Source organism: Apodemus sylvaticus, chromosome 21 (genome assembly GCF_947179515.1).
Source record: "Apodemus sylvaticus chromosome 21, mApoSyl1.1, whole genome shotgun sequence".
NCBI lineage: Eukaryota > Metazoa > Chordata > Mammalia > Rodentia > Muridae > Apodemus > Apodemus sylvaticus.
In genome coordinates, this window is record NC_067492.1 from 42,721,803 (window position 1) to 42,740,548 (window position 18,746).

An 18,746-nucleotide genomic window follows, 5' to 3' on the forward strand; every position below is an offset into this window, starting at 1 on the left:
GAGGGGGTTGGGTAGGTGGGGCCTGGGTCTTCTAGCAGAAGATATAATCTTAGGATAGGCAGAATGAAGTAACTCCAAGCTGGTCAGCCAGAACTGCACAGGCTTAGTGGGCAGGGGGAGCCTGGAGTAGCTGTGGAGAGATGGAGCCAAGATGCAGAGGTAGGTGTTGGGTACACTGTTTTTTCTTTTTTAAAGGAATCTAGAAAGCTGTTCTTTCTGAAAAAGAGAAGACACCATGAAAGCCAGAGATCCAGGCGAGCGGGGGCTGGGGCATGCATCCTACCAGACCTGATGTTGTTCATATCTTATCCCAGCTGTTAAGCTGGCTTGAGGAAATGAGGCTACCTGTGTTTTCCACCCTGATCTCCATCTGCTCAGCAGGCAGCCTGCATCCCTCCTGCTGGTATGCTCTGTCTGTTACCTGTCCCCTGCCCTTCTGGGGTGGCGGCTGTCAGAACTATTGCTCTGAACTGCCTTATCCTGGTCAGTGGGATCATCAGAGAGCTTAGCATGCAGCACCCAGCACGGCCAGAGCCAGCTGCCGAGCTGCAGGGGCTTTAAGCTGTCTGGAGACACCAGACCCCCATGTCTAGATTCTGGGTGCTACCAGCAAAGCATCCTGGTCGAGTGTTCTGGGATCTCCCATTTCCAGAACGGAACCAACCAAGTGTTGTTGTGAACTTGAGCTAATGTGGCTCTGTCTTACCTCTGTCTTCTGCCCACTGGAAAAAAAATCAGGCGGTGCCACTAGTCTGTGGAGCAGAGGATTTAATTTTGACTATAATTAATTCAAATTCGAATTGCCAAGGATGGCCAGGAACTACCATACTGGATCTTATAGCTCTAGAAGATGCCTATTTTATGTGTGAGAGAGAGACAGAGACAGACAGACAGAGATGGAGAAAAAGGAAGGAAGGAAATGAATTTTTAAGAGAAATTAAACATTGCTTTCTGTCCTTTTTTTTTTTCCTACTGAGGGTTGAGATGCCCAATGTTAAGGGCCCAAGAGACCTCAAGGAAGCAGGGAGTTGTAGGTTCCAAGCTGTCAGAGCACGAGGATTTCCCATGATAGGTCCTCCTGAGTGTGAGGATTACTCTACCTCTGACCTTGGGGAGACCGTGTGAAGGCGTGGCTCCTTCGCATGCCCCGAGTGTTATTTCTCTGTATGTGTGTGAGCCACGGCCTGGCTTTCCTGATACTATCCTGTCGCTCATTTCAAGCAATGATTTTTTGGTAGGGACAAAAAAGTGATGCTGGCAGTAGAGAAAACCCTTGAAGCAGGGGTAATTCGTGTGTCCCCGGCAGGGTCTGTGACAATGAGGGCTTTGTAGCCTGCCTGTCATGTTAATTGTATATTATTAGAGGCCATTAATCTGAGGATTATTAACAAGATGGAGTCTTAGGCAGTTGCCTTGCTGTGGAAAACTAATCTAAGATCAGCTATGTGCTAAGGAGGCTAGGTTACTTGTGCCCAGGAAGCCCAGGCGGTCTAGGCAGGGGATGTGAAATCTTCCCTCTCTGGAGCGTCAGCCCTCAGTGTGGCAGACAGAGGCGTGTGGCGTGAGGAGGACTGGGGACCGGCTCCTTTTCAATGTTTCAAGTCCTCTACAGTTTCAAGTTCTAGTTTGGAGGCAAAGACATTTTCTTTTTAATTTAGCTTTCTTGTGGTGCTGGGCACTGTACCTGAGAGCTGGTTGTCCTGGGCAAGGATTCTGTCACTGAGCTGCACGCCAGCCTCCGAGAAGTCCTAATTGCGTAGACCTCCAGTGGTTGTGCCTTGTTGCTGCTGTCACCTTCTCCTGTCCAAGGGTTCATCCATGTCTTCCTTCTACAAGGGACAGGAAATACCTTCTGTCCCTTGGTGACCTTCCTTTTACCAGACAACTTTGTCACCATGTTCTAGAGGTTACGTTCTGTACAGAGAGCTAGAGATTGGGGCTTCTCTCATTGTCCCCAACTGGGGACAATGCAAGACTCCCCAGCTGTGCCCCAACCAAGCCAGTCCAGCCTTTGACGGAAGTTTGGGGGCTTTTCAAGGTGGGGGCTTGCTTGCACTGGCCCAGCTGCAGAGATGTAGGCTAGGGCCAAGACGCAGGAGGGACCTTGGACCTGGGCCAGACTCTTCTTTTTATACTTCTTTGACCTCAATGGAAGGGAGTCTTCCTGGGCTCGAGAGAGAACAAGGGACTAGAGATATAGCTCAGCAGGAGAATGTGTGTGCTGCTAAGAGGGAGGTGGGGACAGCAGAATCTCATGGAGCCTACAAGCCTGGAGTACCAAACACAGCTAGAAAAGCAAAACAGACCCCATCTTAACAAGGTAGAGGAAGAGACCCAACTCCTAAGAAGTTGTGTGTGCACCCACATTCCCATGTACATGCACACACAACATAAGCATCTATTTAAGGAAGAAAAACAGGGAAATGAGACAACCTCGTTCCTGGAGCCCCGGCAGGAGAGACGTAGGAACTGGATCCTGCTAGGAGCAAGGAGCCGCATCCTGCTAGCAGCGGGGGCAGTATGGCGGTGGGTGGAGGGTGGCCGCAAAGGTGACATGAACTCCTTAAAGGAATGGCAAAGGTCCTACTGCAGTACAAGGGCAATTTAAGCATGTCTTGGATGGTGGCAGTGGGAAAGCACCTGAGCTACAGGGCCATGGATTCTGGAAGGTGATCAGGGTTCGTTGTATGCACGGTGGGTACCAGATTCTGAGTACAGGATAGCATTGCCAGCGGTCTGCCAGCCTCTCCTCGTCATTGCCCCTCACTCTCACACAGCCTTGGGAGGCAGACTTCTTTCACTTATCACTTTCAGATGGTCCTTGGTTTGCCATTGCCCCGTAGTCTGTAAGTGAGCCAGGAATGCCTGCCTCTGAGTCGAGCAACCTTCGACTCTACTTTTTTGAAGAGGTGCATGCCAGATCAAGTGGTGGGCTATCCCGCTGGCTGTAACAGGAATTCCACAGTGACCCCTACCTGGAATCACTGTGGCTTTGCTGACCTCTGGCTGGGATACGACCCCTGACGTGGCTCTTAAGAACACTCAGTCAGTGGATCCAACTGGAACCTTTGGATTTCAGTTTTGGAAGTGGTAAAATCATAGTACTTATGACTTAGAATATCACCCTGGAGTTGGGACTGGCTATGTGGCTGATCATGCCGTGGAATCCAGGTGAGAGTGTGGGGAGACAAACCGGCCAGTTTAGTCAGTGTGCGACTGTCCTCCACCAACCCAGCCACGGTATTGGCCTCAGTTTTGAAGAAGCATGCACACCTGCCCGGCTCCTCTGAGCCTCACAGCCCAGAGCAATCTTCTGGTACAGGAAAGAGTGGGGGAGGGAACCCTTCCAAGCTTATACAGTGCTCTCCCACAGCACACGGTAGCAGGACCTGCAGAGCCTACCTGCTTAGTGGTCTAGGCTAGACATCGGGAGGCTGCAAAGCCTGGGGTGGTCTAGGAGAAAGCAAGGGACTGTGGGGGGGAGGATGGCAGTTTCTCAGGACAGTGACTACATTCTGCTGGGAGTCAGGCTTCCTTCTTCCTGCATCACAGAACCTCCATGGGCATTGGTGGAGCGTCATGGGCTCATTACGGACTCAGCCTCCCTTTCTAAGGGAATGGGGTGTGTGTGAGTGGGTACGTGGATAAATAAGTATAAATAGTTTTCCTTCTGATATGTGACCGGATTATTTTCCAGTTGATTTCAAGCCTTGGCCCCAAGTGGCCCACAGATCAAAAAAAGATAAGGGTCAGTTACAAGGTTGAGCTCATTCTCCGTTACCATAGCAACTGACCTCAGGCAACCCTCCAAGGACTACACCCAGCTCCCCAGGTGATATTTTTACTGTCCACGCCATCAATCCCAGGCCTTTCAAAACTCAGACTGCCTAATTGTCAGGGCTCTGTTTTGAAGAGGCTCTGGGTCCCTGTGGGGCCCTGGTTCAGGCTGCCAGAGCTCATTTATAGGCCCTCCCGAAACATGGAAACATCGGGGGACTGTATGATGATGGGTCCCTCCTGGCCAGACAGGCCTGGGAAGGTACCCTTGGGGCAGATGAGGGGTACAGCCCATCCTTCAGGATTAATTAGGAAACTGTGAACCCAAGGTGGGGGTGGGGGAGGAGGTGGCGGTGGCAGTGGGGCTTTGAAGTAGCCACTGAGCCTTCCTGATGGGATGGGGTATCAAGAGACACGTAGCACCAAGCACTGGGGCAGGACATGGGTGATGACGCCGGCTTGGGGAGCCATGCTCACCTGTGGGGGGGGGGGGTCCAGTATCCCTCCCTGCAAGAAATGGTTCCCCACCTTAGCTGGTGTAGGCAAAACACAACTTTAGATTACTTCCTGCCCTTTCCAGAGCTGTGTCTTGTCCTCTGGTCAGGCTAGTAGTAGTCTCTTGGCCATATCAGTGGTTATCAGATCTTAGTACAAGCCCCAAATTTGAAACACTTTGAAACTAACATCTTCGCTTTAGGTCTGAAGCTGAGCTTGAGATTCTGCTCCCTGGGACTGTTGGTCAGGGGCACATGACATGGCGGAGTGTGGCCTTGGGTGTGCCCGGGTCCAATTTACTACTCTGTGCCCACCCGAATGCTGTTCTGCCTCCTATGAAGACCTCTTGTAGACCTCTCTAAAGTTTTCCTTTGACCTTTGTCCTCTCTGAGACCTCACTGTTATCACCTCTCACCCCATGTCCACTTCCAGGGGTGTAGCCACACCTACCTGCCCTCTTGTCTTCTGCCCAGTAGTCTTTGTTTCTGGATGGCAACAAAGGACTGGCTCCCATCAGCCACTTCCGATTTCCTGTTCTGTGTCTATTTGCTGTTCGGTGGGAAGTGTCAGGAGGACGCTCCCTCCTGGTCTCTCTCTACACAAATCTCTTGCCTCCTCATTTGCTTGCTGGATTGAAGCACCCTTTCCACCTTCATCTCCATGAGTGGAGGTTTGGGGGAGTGTCTGTGTCTGGGCTGTGGACTCCAGGGCCTTCTCTTGACCTGCTGTTTGGGTCAGGCTGTGGGCTCACCCCTCACTTGCACTGTGGAGGGTTAGGGTTAGGGTTAGGGTTAGGGTTAGGGGTTAGGGTTAGGGTTAGGGTTAGGCAAGTGATGGCTTTAAGGACCACATTCCCTTACATTTCCTCCACTTGTAACAACTCTGTCCCAAGAATGATGCCACAGCCTGGCACCATTCCTGATGTCATTGTTCTTCCCTCACTCAGAAAAGTCCCCAGCCCTCTTGTTAAGCCTGAGTTAGTGCTAGTAAGTAGCTCCTCTAATTCAAAAGTGTAGAGTGGTGGCAGCAGTGTCTTCTCCCGTCTATCTACCCCACTTAACCCTCCTTGTAAGTGTCCCCAAGGATCTGTCATCTAGGGTGCGGGGCAAGGCCATGCTGCACTCACTTGAAATGGGCCCCTTAGCCCGAGCCCCTCATCCAGTGAGAGGTCTGAGGATGTGGCCTGTTTCAGTGGCCCATGGCCTTACTTGGACGTACGTGTGCTTTCCTTAGTGGCATGGTACCCCCTTGGCTGTCCTAGGCACTGGAGGCCTTGGGCCTTTGCTTGGCCAGGGGGTCTGAATGTCTCTGTCAGCTTACCACAAAAAATGATTCAGGAACATGGAGTGTGGCTTAATTAGAGTTTACTGCTGTGAACCAGGACAATGACCATGACCAAGGCAACTCTTCTCAGGACAACATTTAGTTGGGGCTGGCTTACAGGTTCAGAGGTTTAGTCTGTCATCATCAAGGGCAAGAACATGGCAGTGTCCAGGCAGGTACGGCTCAGGAGGAACTGAGAGTTCTACATCTTCATCTGAAGACTGCTAGCAGAATACTGACTTCCAGGCAGCTAGATTGAGTCTTAAAGCTCATACCCACAGTGACACGCCTACTCTAACAAAGCCACACCTACTCCAACAGGGCCACACCTTCTAATAGTGCCACTCCCTAGGCCAAGCATATTCAAACCCATCACAGTGTGTCTTACTGGTTCTGGTCCTCATGTCTTCTATCTTTGTCTTACCTTTTCTAAGGTTAGTGGGCTTCAAGAGGAAGAAGGATACCTGTCCTATGTAGTCCTTGGAGGGGACCACCTCTCAAGTCCCCTCTCCTCTTGGGTCAGTTGAGGGAGCCAAGAAACAGCTGTGGTTCTGAGAGGATCTGAAGGTTAAACATGAGATCAGTGTGGTTGTAAGTGCCCACAGACACGTGACAGCATTTCCCAGCATGGTCCTGACGTTCCAGGCACTATCTGCATGACTCCCTGCTGACCTGTGTCAGTGCAAGCTGCCAGGCACCGCCCTGTACCCTGTGACCCAGCATCCAGCCAGCTAGCTTTGCTGTGGTGGGAGTGAACACCCCCAAGGATTATAAAGGCAGGGAAGACATTAGAGGGATACAGACTGCCCTGGTTGAGTGAGAGGTCCCCTGAGATCTCTTCAAGGAGGTCTACCTGAGGGCAACGAGGAGTTAAGGGCATCTGGGAAGAGCTTCAATGAGGGCAGAAATCCTGTGGTAAAACCAGTCGCTTGTCTGCCCTGCAAAACCATGATTATTCTTTCCAATTTCTAGCAGAAACAGAGGCACAAAGAGGTTAAATGACTTGCACAAAAGTGCACAGCAAATGATGCTGGCCCTGGCACCCTGAACCAAGTGTTTCTGGTTCTGACTTGCATGTCCTTTGTCATCACTTCCTGATAAAAAGTGACTAGTTATGCCTCCTGTCAACACAAGGTAGCAGTCACCGATCCCCTCGCTAGAGAGGGACACATATTAATGACAACGAAGAAGCTTCCGCAATGGAGCCTCTGCCATCAGGTCCAGATTAGGCAATATGTCTGGCGCGGTCCGCTCAGCACAGTGGACTCCAAGAGCAATGCCCTGTCCACTCCCTCCACAGCCTGCTGCTTCTCCCTCCCAGGCAGCAAATTATGGCCTCTGAGTGTGTGCTTGGCCTTCCTTTGACATCAGCGGGACCCACTGGAGTCTCACCTTCAGGGTTCTGAATCAGCTCTGTCTCCTCCTTGCTTCCCCCAAGACCTGTATGGAAATAAGGATGTGTCTGCCAGGGATCAAATGCTTTTGGAGACAAAAGTCGTTGCCGAGGACATTGCAGGGAGCTATCATCTCTGCACGATGCTCTTCCACAAAGCCCTCAGCTCTTCTTTTGGGTGACACAGTTTCAGCCTGAAAGGTTCCAGTGAGCTGACTTGGTTTTAAGCAAAAGCACATCCTATTATTATTATTTTTTTTTTGAGAAATGAAGTGTAAAATTAACACTTATTATTCCAGAGCAGAGGAGGGGAAAAAGAAAAACAGGGGATCTGGAAGCTTCTTGCTTGCCAGCTTGATTGGCTGGCAGGTCGTGACTTATTTATTTGTTTATATGTATGTATGTATGTATGCATGTATGTATGTATGCATGTATGCATGCATGTATGTATGTATGCATGTATGTATGTATGTGTGTATGTATGTATGGCATGCATGGATGGATGGATGGATGGATGGATGGATGTCTTAGAAACAGGTACCTGCTGGACTTGAACTCAGTATGTAGCCCAGGATGGCCTTGACCTCATAAGCAGTCCTCCTGAGAACTGGGATTCAGGTGTAAACCACGATGCCCGGCTGATTTTCACTTTTTAAAAAATCGCACTAAACCAATAGATTCCCCGTGCCAGCATGACTCAACAGGGAGCAGGAGGCAGATCTGAATTTCAGGGCCAGATCTGCATTTCACTTTACAAACGAGCAGGGCTGTGTAACTCACTTGAGGTGTGCAGGTCTCTCTTATGGATGCCTGTCATGTGCTATATTAAAAAAAAAAAAGAATAGAAAGGATCGTGAGTCTTAACTCACACAGTCCCCCAGCTCCCACACTGGGGCGGAGAGGCCCGGGAGCTCCCAGACAGCTTTGTCATCCTGCTCTGAGGTGTGGCGAGCACTGCGCAATCTTATATAATTCAGAAAAGTGATTCTCAGAGGATGCCGCCGTCATGGGACAGCAGAGGCTGTTGGAACCTCGGGGCGAGAGGGATGACGGCCGGGTGGACTGGGCCTGCTGACAGTGTGGGTCATGTGCACCACGCACGCACGCCAGCCAGCAACGTTTGTCACACTAACTAGGACAGTCCCTCTCTGCCTCCTGGCCCTCCCCCATTTCCTGGCTGCCTTTCTAGGTAGAGGTGCACTTGATGGGTACCCCAGGGAGTGCAGCCCACCCTGCTGTAAAGAAGAGTCTGATCTGTGAAGACTGGCGAATCAAAGGCCAAGCTGAGGGAAAGACATTCCTATGTCTGCAGGAACCCTCAGGTCCTTTGTTGTCCCCTCAGACTTGACTTTCTGTGTGTGTAATATCCCCCCACCCCCTTCCCCAGGTCTGACTCTTTTAAGCACTTGGGAGAGATAGAGGAAAAGGTCCCAGACAGGCAGTTGTCTGTCTGCTGGGCTTTTGATCTAATTAGCCCGGAACCTCACTTTGACACAGGTTTGGGCTGTGATTTGTCAGCCGTTTAGGCCCCACAAGCGGCTGGCGGCTCAGGGCCGCCTGACTGTGCACATATTTATGAACGCGGGTGCTGGGCGGAGCTGCCTCTGTGAATCAGAGGGGAGCAGCTGATGAATTGCCCAGCGCTCATGGATCGGAAAGTGACTGTCAGACATGATTTCTCTGATTTATAAGTTGCAGGAGCCTTCTTTGTCCTCCGTGTTTGTATATCAGACAGCCCAGCCCCATTCACAGCCAAGTGCTGAAAGGCTGTTTGGAGTCAGAGCAGTCAGCCATTCCTCATCCCTGCCGCAGAGCCAGCTCTAGCCAAACAGCGGCAGAGCGAGCCCCAGCTGGACACCTCTTCTCAGGACTGCTTCTGAGAAGCCCCTGCTAGAGGTGGCCTGTGCTTTGGGAGCTGCAAAACAGCAAGGCAGTAGCCTTGCCCACCTGCAGCCGTGGTGGCGCTGGGACTGGAAAGTCGTGGATTCTGGAGCACAGAGAGGCTGCTGCTTGTGGATGAAGGGAGTGGGAGGAGGGAGGGGAGGGAGGGGGCCACACACATGTGACTGGGCTTTGTATCCTGCACAGAGCAACACCCCAATCTTAGCAAGTGACCTCATTCTCTGAACCCGTTTCTTCTTCCTGGAAATCCCATTTCCTAGTCAGCAGTACTCTTCTAAGACTGCTGTGGTAAACCTCTGTAGAACGTCTCACAGCTGTCACTTTTGCCCCTGCCTCAGTTGCCATAGGAAAGCCACACAGAAGGGTGGTTCTCAACCCGCCCTGATGCATTCATTCATCCCATGATGCACCGGGCTCTGAGAAGCATTGTTGGTGTCGCGGGGACGAGTGCAGGGCATGTTGGGGGGTCTTTAGAGGCAGCCCCCACACCGGAAGTCATCTCTAATTACAACGAGCATCTCCCATGGGAAGTGGAGGAGGTGTGCAGGGCCTTTGTGGCAAGCGTGCTGAGCCTGCCCCATGTCCCCAAACTTGTCAATGAGTCTCTTTTCCACCAGTGTAAAGGGAAGATCTGCCCGCATTTCTGCCGGGTGCACGTGGCCTAGTTGCTGGGGCTCTAGGGACATGACAAAAAAACCGGTAGATTCCAGCCACTGGGCTATGTGGGGCAGGCCCACCTGCACATAGAGTGTGCCGTTCAGCAGCGGGGGTGCCTGGAGTGTGGGGGATGAGCTGGGCCAGGGAATGAGAGCCTGCTGTCCCAGCATTCCTGCCAGGGCCTGGGGACCCAGGGACGCGCCAGGAGGCTCAGCCCATCTGTGTCTATGGCTTGCCACCAGCAGAGCCCCTCTGCTACCTAATTCCTGCCTTTGAGGGCAAATCAGAGCACCTGGCACCTTTGGTGAGCCCACTTCCCTGGGGAGCCGAGGGGAGGGCTGTGTCCTTGGCTGTCCCAGATTGCATTTTTGCCAAAACAGCCATGCACAGCAGTAAACACTAATTGAGCACTTGCTGTGGGCTCTGTGATGCTTTATGTGAATTAACTCGTTAATTCACACCTTGACCATAAGAGGAAGGGTGATACCGAATACCTCTGAGAGAGGACACCTACTCTAGCTGACAGGACGATACTCCAGCTAGGGAGTGCCCACACCTTCTCTGGCCATGGATGAAAGCTTGGAGCTCCCCACCCCTCACAGCTGGGGAGCACTGACTGTGCCATCTGGGGAGCACTGACTGTGCCAGCTGGGGAGCACTGACTGTGCCAGCTGGGGAGCACTGACTGTGCCTACACGTTCTAGAGTGTGCAGCTTGGAGAGGGGAGGCAGAATCTGAGCCCCGATCTTGATCCTGGGCAAGGTTGTTGGACCTCAGGTCAAACCCAGCAAGTGATCAGACGTGGTCCTTGGTTCGTTCTGCTCTCTGGGCACCACCGAGGGAAGGCTTGGGTGTTGAAGCAGTTCCAGGTGGGAACGTTGTTTCTGGTAGGAAGCTGAGGAGGAGTCTGCCCCTTCTTTGTGATTCGCAGCAGAGGCAAATGATCCCGCGAGAGACGGTTGGCTCGCTGCAACGTCTTCTAGGGTCTTACCAAGCTTCTTAAGCACCTTCTCCCACTCTGTCCTCCTCTGGCCACTCCCTTCTAGAGCAGTCCTCACACCCAAGTCACCAGCTGGTGCTCCGTGCTCCCCATCCCCGCTGGAACGAGGGAACGACATTATCCATTTCCTTCTCCAAAGAATGCCTAACTCATTTAGGCCAATCCCCGGATATCACACACTCCATCAATATTCAATTGGATTTTAAAAGGCCCGGCTACTCCCTTTAACCATCTACTAAGACATATGGCTCCCTTTCCTCGGGCTCTCAGAACTCAAGCTGTTGAACGCGGCTTATGACCAGAAGAAGAAAACCATGACCCCACATATCAGAAACCTGCATCTAGACCCAAACCTGACTGACTGCTGCTAGAGTCGGGGCTAGACCATCCAGAGCAGAGACAGGACTCGTGTCTGTGGTTCCCTGCATCAGCTTCGGGTGACGACTCACAGCTGGTGTGGGATATCCTAGGGGTGGAGTGTGGAGTTCCTCGACTGGTACAGGGTATGTTAGCTCTGGTTGCCCCTGCGTGAGCTTCACTGGAGTTGTCACTTTCCTTTGCAGAGGAAGGCATTAACCATGAGTGTAAGCTGTGCAACCAGATGTTTGACTCCCCAGCCAAGCTCCTTTGCCACCTCATTGAACACAGCTTCGAGGGCATGGGTGGCACCTTCAAGTGCCCCGTGTGCTTCACAGGTATGGTAACCGTGTGGGAATGGCAAAAATGCATGGGGGTGGGGAATGGGGGTGGGGGTGAGGGTGGGGGTAGGAGGAGCCTGCCCTGTGCCACGGCTGGAGCCCTGACTCTCAGCCCCCACCCCCATTGAAGCCCTGTCTCCCCGCATGCAGAGCTGTCCCATAGCCTGCCTTTCCCTTCCTTTTGGGCACCGTGGGTGACACTTTTCTGGTCCCTACTCCTATCATGGCTGAGTAAATACTCACTCCTGCCTGCAGTCTGCCCTTCCTGGGTTCCTCGGTGCTCCGTGGAGCTATGTGTGGAGCCGTGCGCTCCACCGGGCATCAGTGGGACTGCTCTATACACTCCCCTCAGCCTACCCACCTCCAGCCTGTGAGTTCCCTGTCCCAGCCCGGCTTCAGCCAAGCAGCTCCAGGACAGCTTTGTTGGCCAGGTCTCCAGCCCCCAGGCTGACTGCCAGCCCCAGCAAGCGAGTGGCTGTCCCGGCCCGAGGCATATCTCGGGGGCTTTGCCGGCCCCTCCTGCTGCCCAGATGGCAGCCGGTGTGCACAGGGAGCCGGGCTCCCCGACATCTGCTGTCTACCTCTGTGGGAAGCCCACCCCAGGGAGGGTGCCTGGCAGGAGACTGTCTCTGAAGTGCTTACCTCCCAGACACACAGCTGCTTTGGGTCACCTCCTGGATGTGCCCAGGGCTGGGCTGTCACGGGGAAAGGAAGCCAGTGCTATGACCTGCTCATGACACACATGTGTATGCACATGTCTCTGGGGTCCCAGCCTCCCTGAAACACCCTGGTTCTTCCCTCCCTCCCTCCCCTAACTCAGGATCCCCTGCCCATCTGTTAGCATCACATGCAAGGATGCAGACAGTAACCCTGGCGACAGGAGCAGTGATTCATGTCATTGACTAACCTCTTGGTACCAGGCACTGTGCTGTGCTGACCTAATTCCAGCCTTATCTCTGCAACCCACTTGCAGTGGGATCTTGGGCAAGTCACTTAATGTTGATTTTCTTCTGTTAGATGGAGTGTCAGCAGTGACTACCTTGCAGTGTGAGGGCACGGTCACTGGCTTAACCACGTACTTCTTCATTTTTTTAAATACCCTATGATCCTCCTAGATATCCAGCGAAGTGTTCACTATAATGAACCACACTGTTTAAAGAAAGATACAAAGCCCAGAGAGCTTCACTGTCTGTCCCAAGGTTGCACAGCCACTGTGGGGCAGAGCTTAGTTTATCTAGTTCAGGGTCCTCTGATATGGACTAATGTTCCCAGCACCAGTCTTTGGCCAACCACACGTGCCTGGGTGATACCTACTTGAGGAAGTGGTGGGGCTGAGGCGGGCTGGCCTCTAACTGCCGTGTCTGTGTGTACAGTCTTCGTCCAGGCCAACAAGCTGCAACAGCATATCTTCGCCGTGCACGGGCAGGAGGACAAAATCTACGACTGCTCGCAGTGCCCACAGAAGTTCTTCTTCCAGACAGAGTTGCAGGTGAGTGTGCCAGCCCCTGTGCGCCAGTGGCTACACCCTCGGCTGGCTGGCATAGTGCGTAATGTGGCCTGTGCATCCCTGGGAAGGCCTACAGGAGGGGGCTGAGCCTATGAGCAGGAGACTCCAGCTCACACCTATCCTGGTTCCTGGTGGATCTTGGCTTTGTGACTGCTGCTGGCCTATGTGGCCCACACAGCCTGAATCTAGCTCTTCCTGGATAACTGGAATATAAGATATAGTGGATATCTATTGGTTCTAGCTCAGAGAAAAGGCAATCAGTAATGAGGCCAGTGTGGCCTCAGGTGCACACAGGGGTCTCCACCGGCTTTCCTGATCCTCCCAAGGGATCCTCATGCCGGGACCCACCAGACATCCGCAGCCCTGCCCTAGAGTCCCATGGGGTTCTTTCTCTTCTTACTTGGTACTGACTTTCCGAAGATCTGGATTTGGATCCAGAGCTGTCTGTTGCACTGACATTTCCAGGAAATTTTTATTAACAGTGACGAATTCACATGCCCACTAGAAGCACCCTTCGTGCTCATACAAAGGTCACGCCTTGTCATAGCTTCACTACATAAGGAAAAGTTCCTCCCACCCATGCACCATCATTGACACTGGCAGTGCATGCGTGCACAGGGGGTGGCAGACACACACAGCTCAACACTGCAGTCCCAGAGACCACACTCCCATTGACTGGAACCAAGCCGCAGAGATGCACCGAAGCACTACCCACTGGGGAGCCACTGCCCCCAGCCGCGGCGAGGAGGTAAGGTTGCAGCAGTGGCAGCAGTATTCTTGAGATTACCCTAGCCAGGGACAAAGGCTTAGTTGTCGTTCATGTGGCAGATCCAGGCAGAGTTCATGATATTCGGTGACCTGTGCCCACAGAGGGTCCATACCCATCTATGTTTCCATGGTCACCATGCAGGGAGGGGAAGGAGGGAGGGAGGAGAGATGAGTGTATCAGCTCTTCCAGCTTCCATTGGGAAGAGAATCAGTCAGCTTCTCCCACACAGGGTCCTTAGAGCAAGCCACACGCCGTCCCTCCACGCTTGGCTTCCTAAGGGTGGGAAGGGGCCTCAGTGTCTGAATGCACACTCTAGGAAGTTGAGGCTGCTGATTGTATCCCCACCCTCTGCCAGGATGCAAGGGGGTACTGGCATGCGACAAGATCCCTACAGATGCACATCAGCCTGCAGGGCAGCCCTCGCCTCACACCTGGGCAGTGCTGTGCCTGCTCCCAGTGACCTTCCATCCGCCCAGCATGAGGCGGACAGTCACCCATCTCACGTCCCTGGACACAGCAGTGCCTGGCGCAGGCAAGCTGGGTCTTCTGGAGGCTTTAGCTCACCCGTCTCCATAGTTGCTGAAAACAGGTCCGAGAAGGGTGTAGAGAGGATCAGCCGCCTGCCAGCTGAGTCCTGATTGAGCTCAGCTCTGGCTGAGTGACCAGGCCTTGGAGGTTTCTTTCCTTTTGGCCAAGCCCTCTAGCTCCCACATACGCTTACATTACTCATGGCCTTCGTTCCCTCCCCAGTGTGGATGGGTTAGGCTTCGAGCTAAACGGAACAGGCCAGGGAGGAGCTCCACTTCCAGGCGAGCATCATAAGTGGGGACTCAGCGTTCTAGTGGGTTATACCCTGCCTCTCTGTGCTGAGGGCAATGAGGAGCCAGTACCCAGGACCAGAGCTGCTAACCAGCATATCGGTCAGTCAGAGTAGACCAGGTCTCCTGTGGGGTGAACCAGGACAGGCGGCATAAAAACCCCCAAGCGTGTATGAGCCACTGTTAGTGCGTTAACTCAGTCTCCTTACACACTGCCTCTCACTCCTGCCTTTGTCCTCTTCCATTGTCCCGGACACCATGACAGGGAACAACTGGTCTCTTCTTGTTGGCTTTAAGATTTCTCCCTGAGGGCTTGGGAGATGTGGGTCAGTGGGTAAAGTGCTTGCTGCACATGCCTGAAGCTCTGAGTTACAATTCCCCAAACTCTTGTAAAGCCAAGTGCCATAGCGCATACCTGTAATCCTGCTGCCGCTACCGTGAGATGAGAGGTGGAGATGGGAGAGTCCATGGAAGCTCAGGGAAAGCCAGCTTGGTGTATGCAGCAATGGGAGGGCTAGCCTGGCGTATGCAGCAATGGGAGGGCCAGCCTGGTGTATGCAAGCAGTGGGAGGGCTAGCCTGGTGTATGCAGCAATGGGAGGGCTAACCTGGTGTATGCAAGCAATGGGAGGGCTAGCCTGGTGTATGCAGCAATGGGAAGGCTAGCCTGGTATATGCAGCAATGGGAGGGCTAGCCTGGCGTATGCAGCAATGGGAGGGCCAGCCTGGTGTATGCAAGCAGTGGGAGGGCTAGCCTGGTGTATGCAGCAATGGGAGGGCCAGCCTGGTGTATGCAAGCAATGGGAGGGCTAGCCTGGTGTATGCAGCAATGGGAGGGCTAGCCTGGTGTAGGCAGCAATGGGAGGGCTAGCCTGGAGTATACAGCAATGGGAGGGCCAGCCTGGTGTATGCTGGAATGGGAGGGCTAGCCTGGTGTATGCAGCAATGGGAGGGCTATCCTTGTGTATGCAACAACTCAACTAAGAGACCGTGTCTCACTGTGAAAGGTGAGGACAGACACCCAGGTTTGTCCTCTGACCTTTACACGTGCACATGCATGTTCTCCTCTGTCTCTGTGCCTCTGTCTCTGTGTCTCTGTCTCTGTCTCTTCTGTCTCTCTCACTACACACACACACACACACACACACACACACACACACACAGAGAGACACATGCACACCAGTGTGAGGAGAGAGAGAGAGATACATAATAAACAAGTTTCTCTCTGAAAGAACAGTCTCTGTTCCTGTTTCTCTGACCCGAGGGAGACATCATAGGGGACTCGCTTGGCTTCCCAAATGTAGCAGTATTGAGAAACTAGGGTAAGACACCGTGCCTCACTTGGCCTTGGTCTATGGACCAACCCAAGAGTAACCAAGCCTATAATCCTGCTATTCAGGAGGCTGAGGTAGGAAGATCAAAAGTTCAAGCCCAGCCCAAGCAACTTACCCTTTGCTTTAAAATAAAATTAATTAATTAATAACAACAACAACAATAATAACAATAATGATCCCTTACGGACTGAGGATGTAGCTCAGTGGTAGAGTGCTTCCTAGCATGCACACGCCCTGGGACCCATCTCCACCTTGACCAAAAAGGAAAACTCTAGAAGCCACTAGTTCCCTGGTCACCCTGATAACCTTTGATTGGGATCCTCAAGTAAAAGAACCTCACTAAATTATAGCGTTAACAAGCCACTATTTTCTGTGATTAATTATTTTAATTACAGACCATTTAAATGGGAAGTGTAACAACACTAAATCTATGCAAATAATGGCTTTTGTTAAGTAACTTGAATAGCAATTTTCTGGGTTTGAGGAGGGTTTTCAGGCCCCACGATCTCACTGCCATTAATTGAAGCTGATCTGGACTGTCTTGTTTGCATGAAGAAAACAAGGCTGAGCTTTCTCTTGGGTGCCAGTGAGGTCAGCCAGGGCACCTGCCTTTGCTGGGCCGTAACTCCCACGTGTCATGTGATGTTGAGTGAGGAAGCTTTAGGAAGCCCGTGTTGGTGGTACGTGCACTGTGACCTAAGAGGGCCTGAGGAGTTGTACAGCCTAGGATTGAGTTTATTCTGGCTCTGCAGAGTTCTGCTGTGGACTAGAAGGATGACCAGATTGGAAGCCTGTGGGCCTCTTCTGTGTCTGCCTCTAAAGACCGGATGCGGTAAAAGCGGCACAGTTGCCAGAATGAGAGAGATGCCGGTCTTATTTGAATCTGAGTTCAGCTCGCTCTGTGAGAGTAATTCAAGGGAATCTGGATAAAACGATGTGAGTTTATGCGTGACTAAGATCCTGAGCAGGAAGTAAAGTTGTTGCTCATGTGGTGCTTGTGTATAGAAGGCCAGTGTACACCCAGTACCTAGTCTAGGGACGGCGCTTAGAGAGTGAGTTGCCAGGATTCTGTGGCAGAGAGCTGTGTGTGCAAAGACCCTGTGGTCAGCATGGGTAGGTGTTTAGCTAGGGCAAGAGCAGGCAGAACATAGCCAGGAGAAAGAGCAGGAACGGGTGGGCAGGAAGGAGCAGATGGACCACAGATCGCAGCAACATCTGCAGGGCCGTGGAACCTGATTTCCATTGTGGTAGGAACCCAAGCAGGAGGGAAGATTGATTTACATCCTAAATCCAAATTTTGGAACTGCGCTTTGGGAAGACACTATTGAGTGAACCAGCAGAGATGAGGTTCCTGCCCATCACTTGTCCAATAAAGGTTTGTGTAAATGTGTGGTGAATTCCAAAACTCAATAAAATGAGCAAAAACTTTTGACAGGCATGCCTCCCAGAGAAGATGAATGTCAGCTGTGACAGGAAGGAGCAGAGAAAGCCACAGAGCGATGCCACTCACAGCACCAGAGTAGCTATAAAGCAGATGCAGAAAGCTGGGGTCCTGTCTGGGGCCAGGGTACTGAAAGCCGGAATTCTGGCATCCTGCTGAGGGAGGTCAGTATGGCAGAATCCCATGACAAAAAAGAAAGTTACGTACACAGCAACCATTACCCATAATCCAGCCCGGGGCATGTGTACAGAAAGAGGGGCTCTGAGACCCCCACGTGCCTCGCTGACAATGACACCACGGCAGAAGTTCCCATTCGTTCCCGGTGAGAGGGTGACACTTGCTGACCAGTGTCTCTGGGTGCTGGAAGGACCCAGAAGGATTTCCCTTGCCAAGCAGGAGAAGTTAGACTCCAGAGGACCCGCCATGTGCATTCTGACTCAGAAAGCAGACCACAGTGTCGTGCCTGCAGGCGAGCCAACAGCTGGAGGGACCAAGCAGGACTTGTCACACCACCCCCAGGCACACACTGAGCACACCTGTGTGCTCAGGCCACATGCTGCACTCAGGGACCCAGGCTGACCTCAGGGAGTTTCCAGGAAGTCTATTGTCCCTCAAGTGTTTGCAACTCTGGCCCAAAGCGGTTTCCCAGCATGCTTCATGGGTCCCAAGCTTTGGGAGAAGCCATGGAGTCTAATCAGGGCTACTCCTGATTCCCTCCTGTGTGAGGATCTAAAGCGTCCAGGGGACTGAAACTGTAGTGATGTCCATAGCTTCTGGAAGCCATAGTAGATGACATTGGGTTCTCAGGGTCCTGTCCCCAAAGGCCTAGTGTCAGTAAACGATGTGGCAGGGCTCTGTCTTCTCTGCAACTGTCCTGTCCTTTCCTTGTGGTCTTACTGTACAGCCTGTGGTTGTTGGCTTCCTTATCTGTAGCCAGGGCATGTTGTAGGCCCAGGAAAGGAACATGCGGTCAATGGTACAGCCATTGTTTTCTGCAGTTTCCTTTTAGGCAATTTGAGAATCTTATGGGTTTGTAAAGTTCTTTCCCTCTAGGAGTTTTATTTTCTGAGCTGGAACAAAACAGTACCCGGAGAACTTCCATGCGAGGCAGCCATGCTGGCCTGGATGCTGTAGGCGCCACACAGCCATGCTGGGACTTGAAGGGAAACGCTGAGATGAGTTGGGAGGGACACGACCCCAGACCCTCTCCTCTGTTTCCTGTGACCCTGGCCTTCTCACTGGTTCAGGAGGGCAGGAGGGAGATTTGATTAGGGAATAAGACACTTGGAATATGCCAGGGCTGTTGGCCTTGTGTTTTCCAGCCGCAGGCCTCAGCAGATGAAAGGCCTGAGGCCTTGTCGGCCCCTTGCCAGGGTAAGCCAACCTAAACGAAGGGGCGGCAGACACCACTTGCCCAGCCCAGCTGTCTCCACATCCCCTCGGGCACCTCTGTGCTCACCAACAGAGGGTGGATGGCATGCCCTTCTCCCTTCAGACTCTCTCTGCCTTCAGCTCCTCACCCAGGGATGCCCGGGCCAGTGCACTGCTACCTAAGGCCTCCAGGACTGGACTCTGAAGGTGGGCACAACAACGGGGCTCACATCCTCTTGCTTCATTTCTGCCACGCCCCACC

General features: G+C 52.6%; 1 protein-coding gene across 3 annotated transcripts in view; it reads left to right on the plus strand.

Moving 5' to 3' along the window:
* Znf423 (zinc finger protein 423) overlaps positions 1–18,746 on the plus strand; it is a 310,351-nt gene that overhangs the window by 271,488 nt on the left and 20,117 nt on the right. For all 3 annotated transcript variants that reach the window (XM_052166856.1, XM_052166855.1, XM_052166857.1), the window contains 2 exons: positions 11,111–11,242; positions 12,619–12,734. In XM_052166856.1, coding sequence (XP_052022816.1) covers positions 11,111–11,242; positions 12,619–12,734 — 248 coding nt within the window. The remainder of the gene's footprint in view (positions 1–11,110; positions 11,243–12,618; positions 12,735–18,746) is intronic.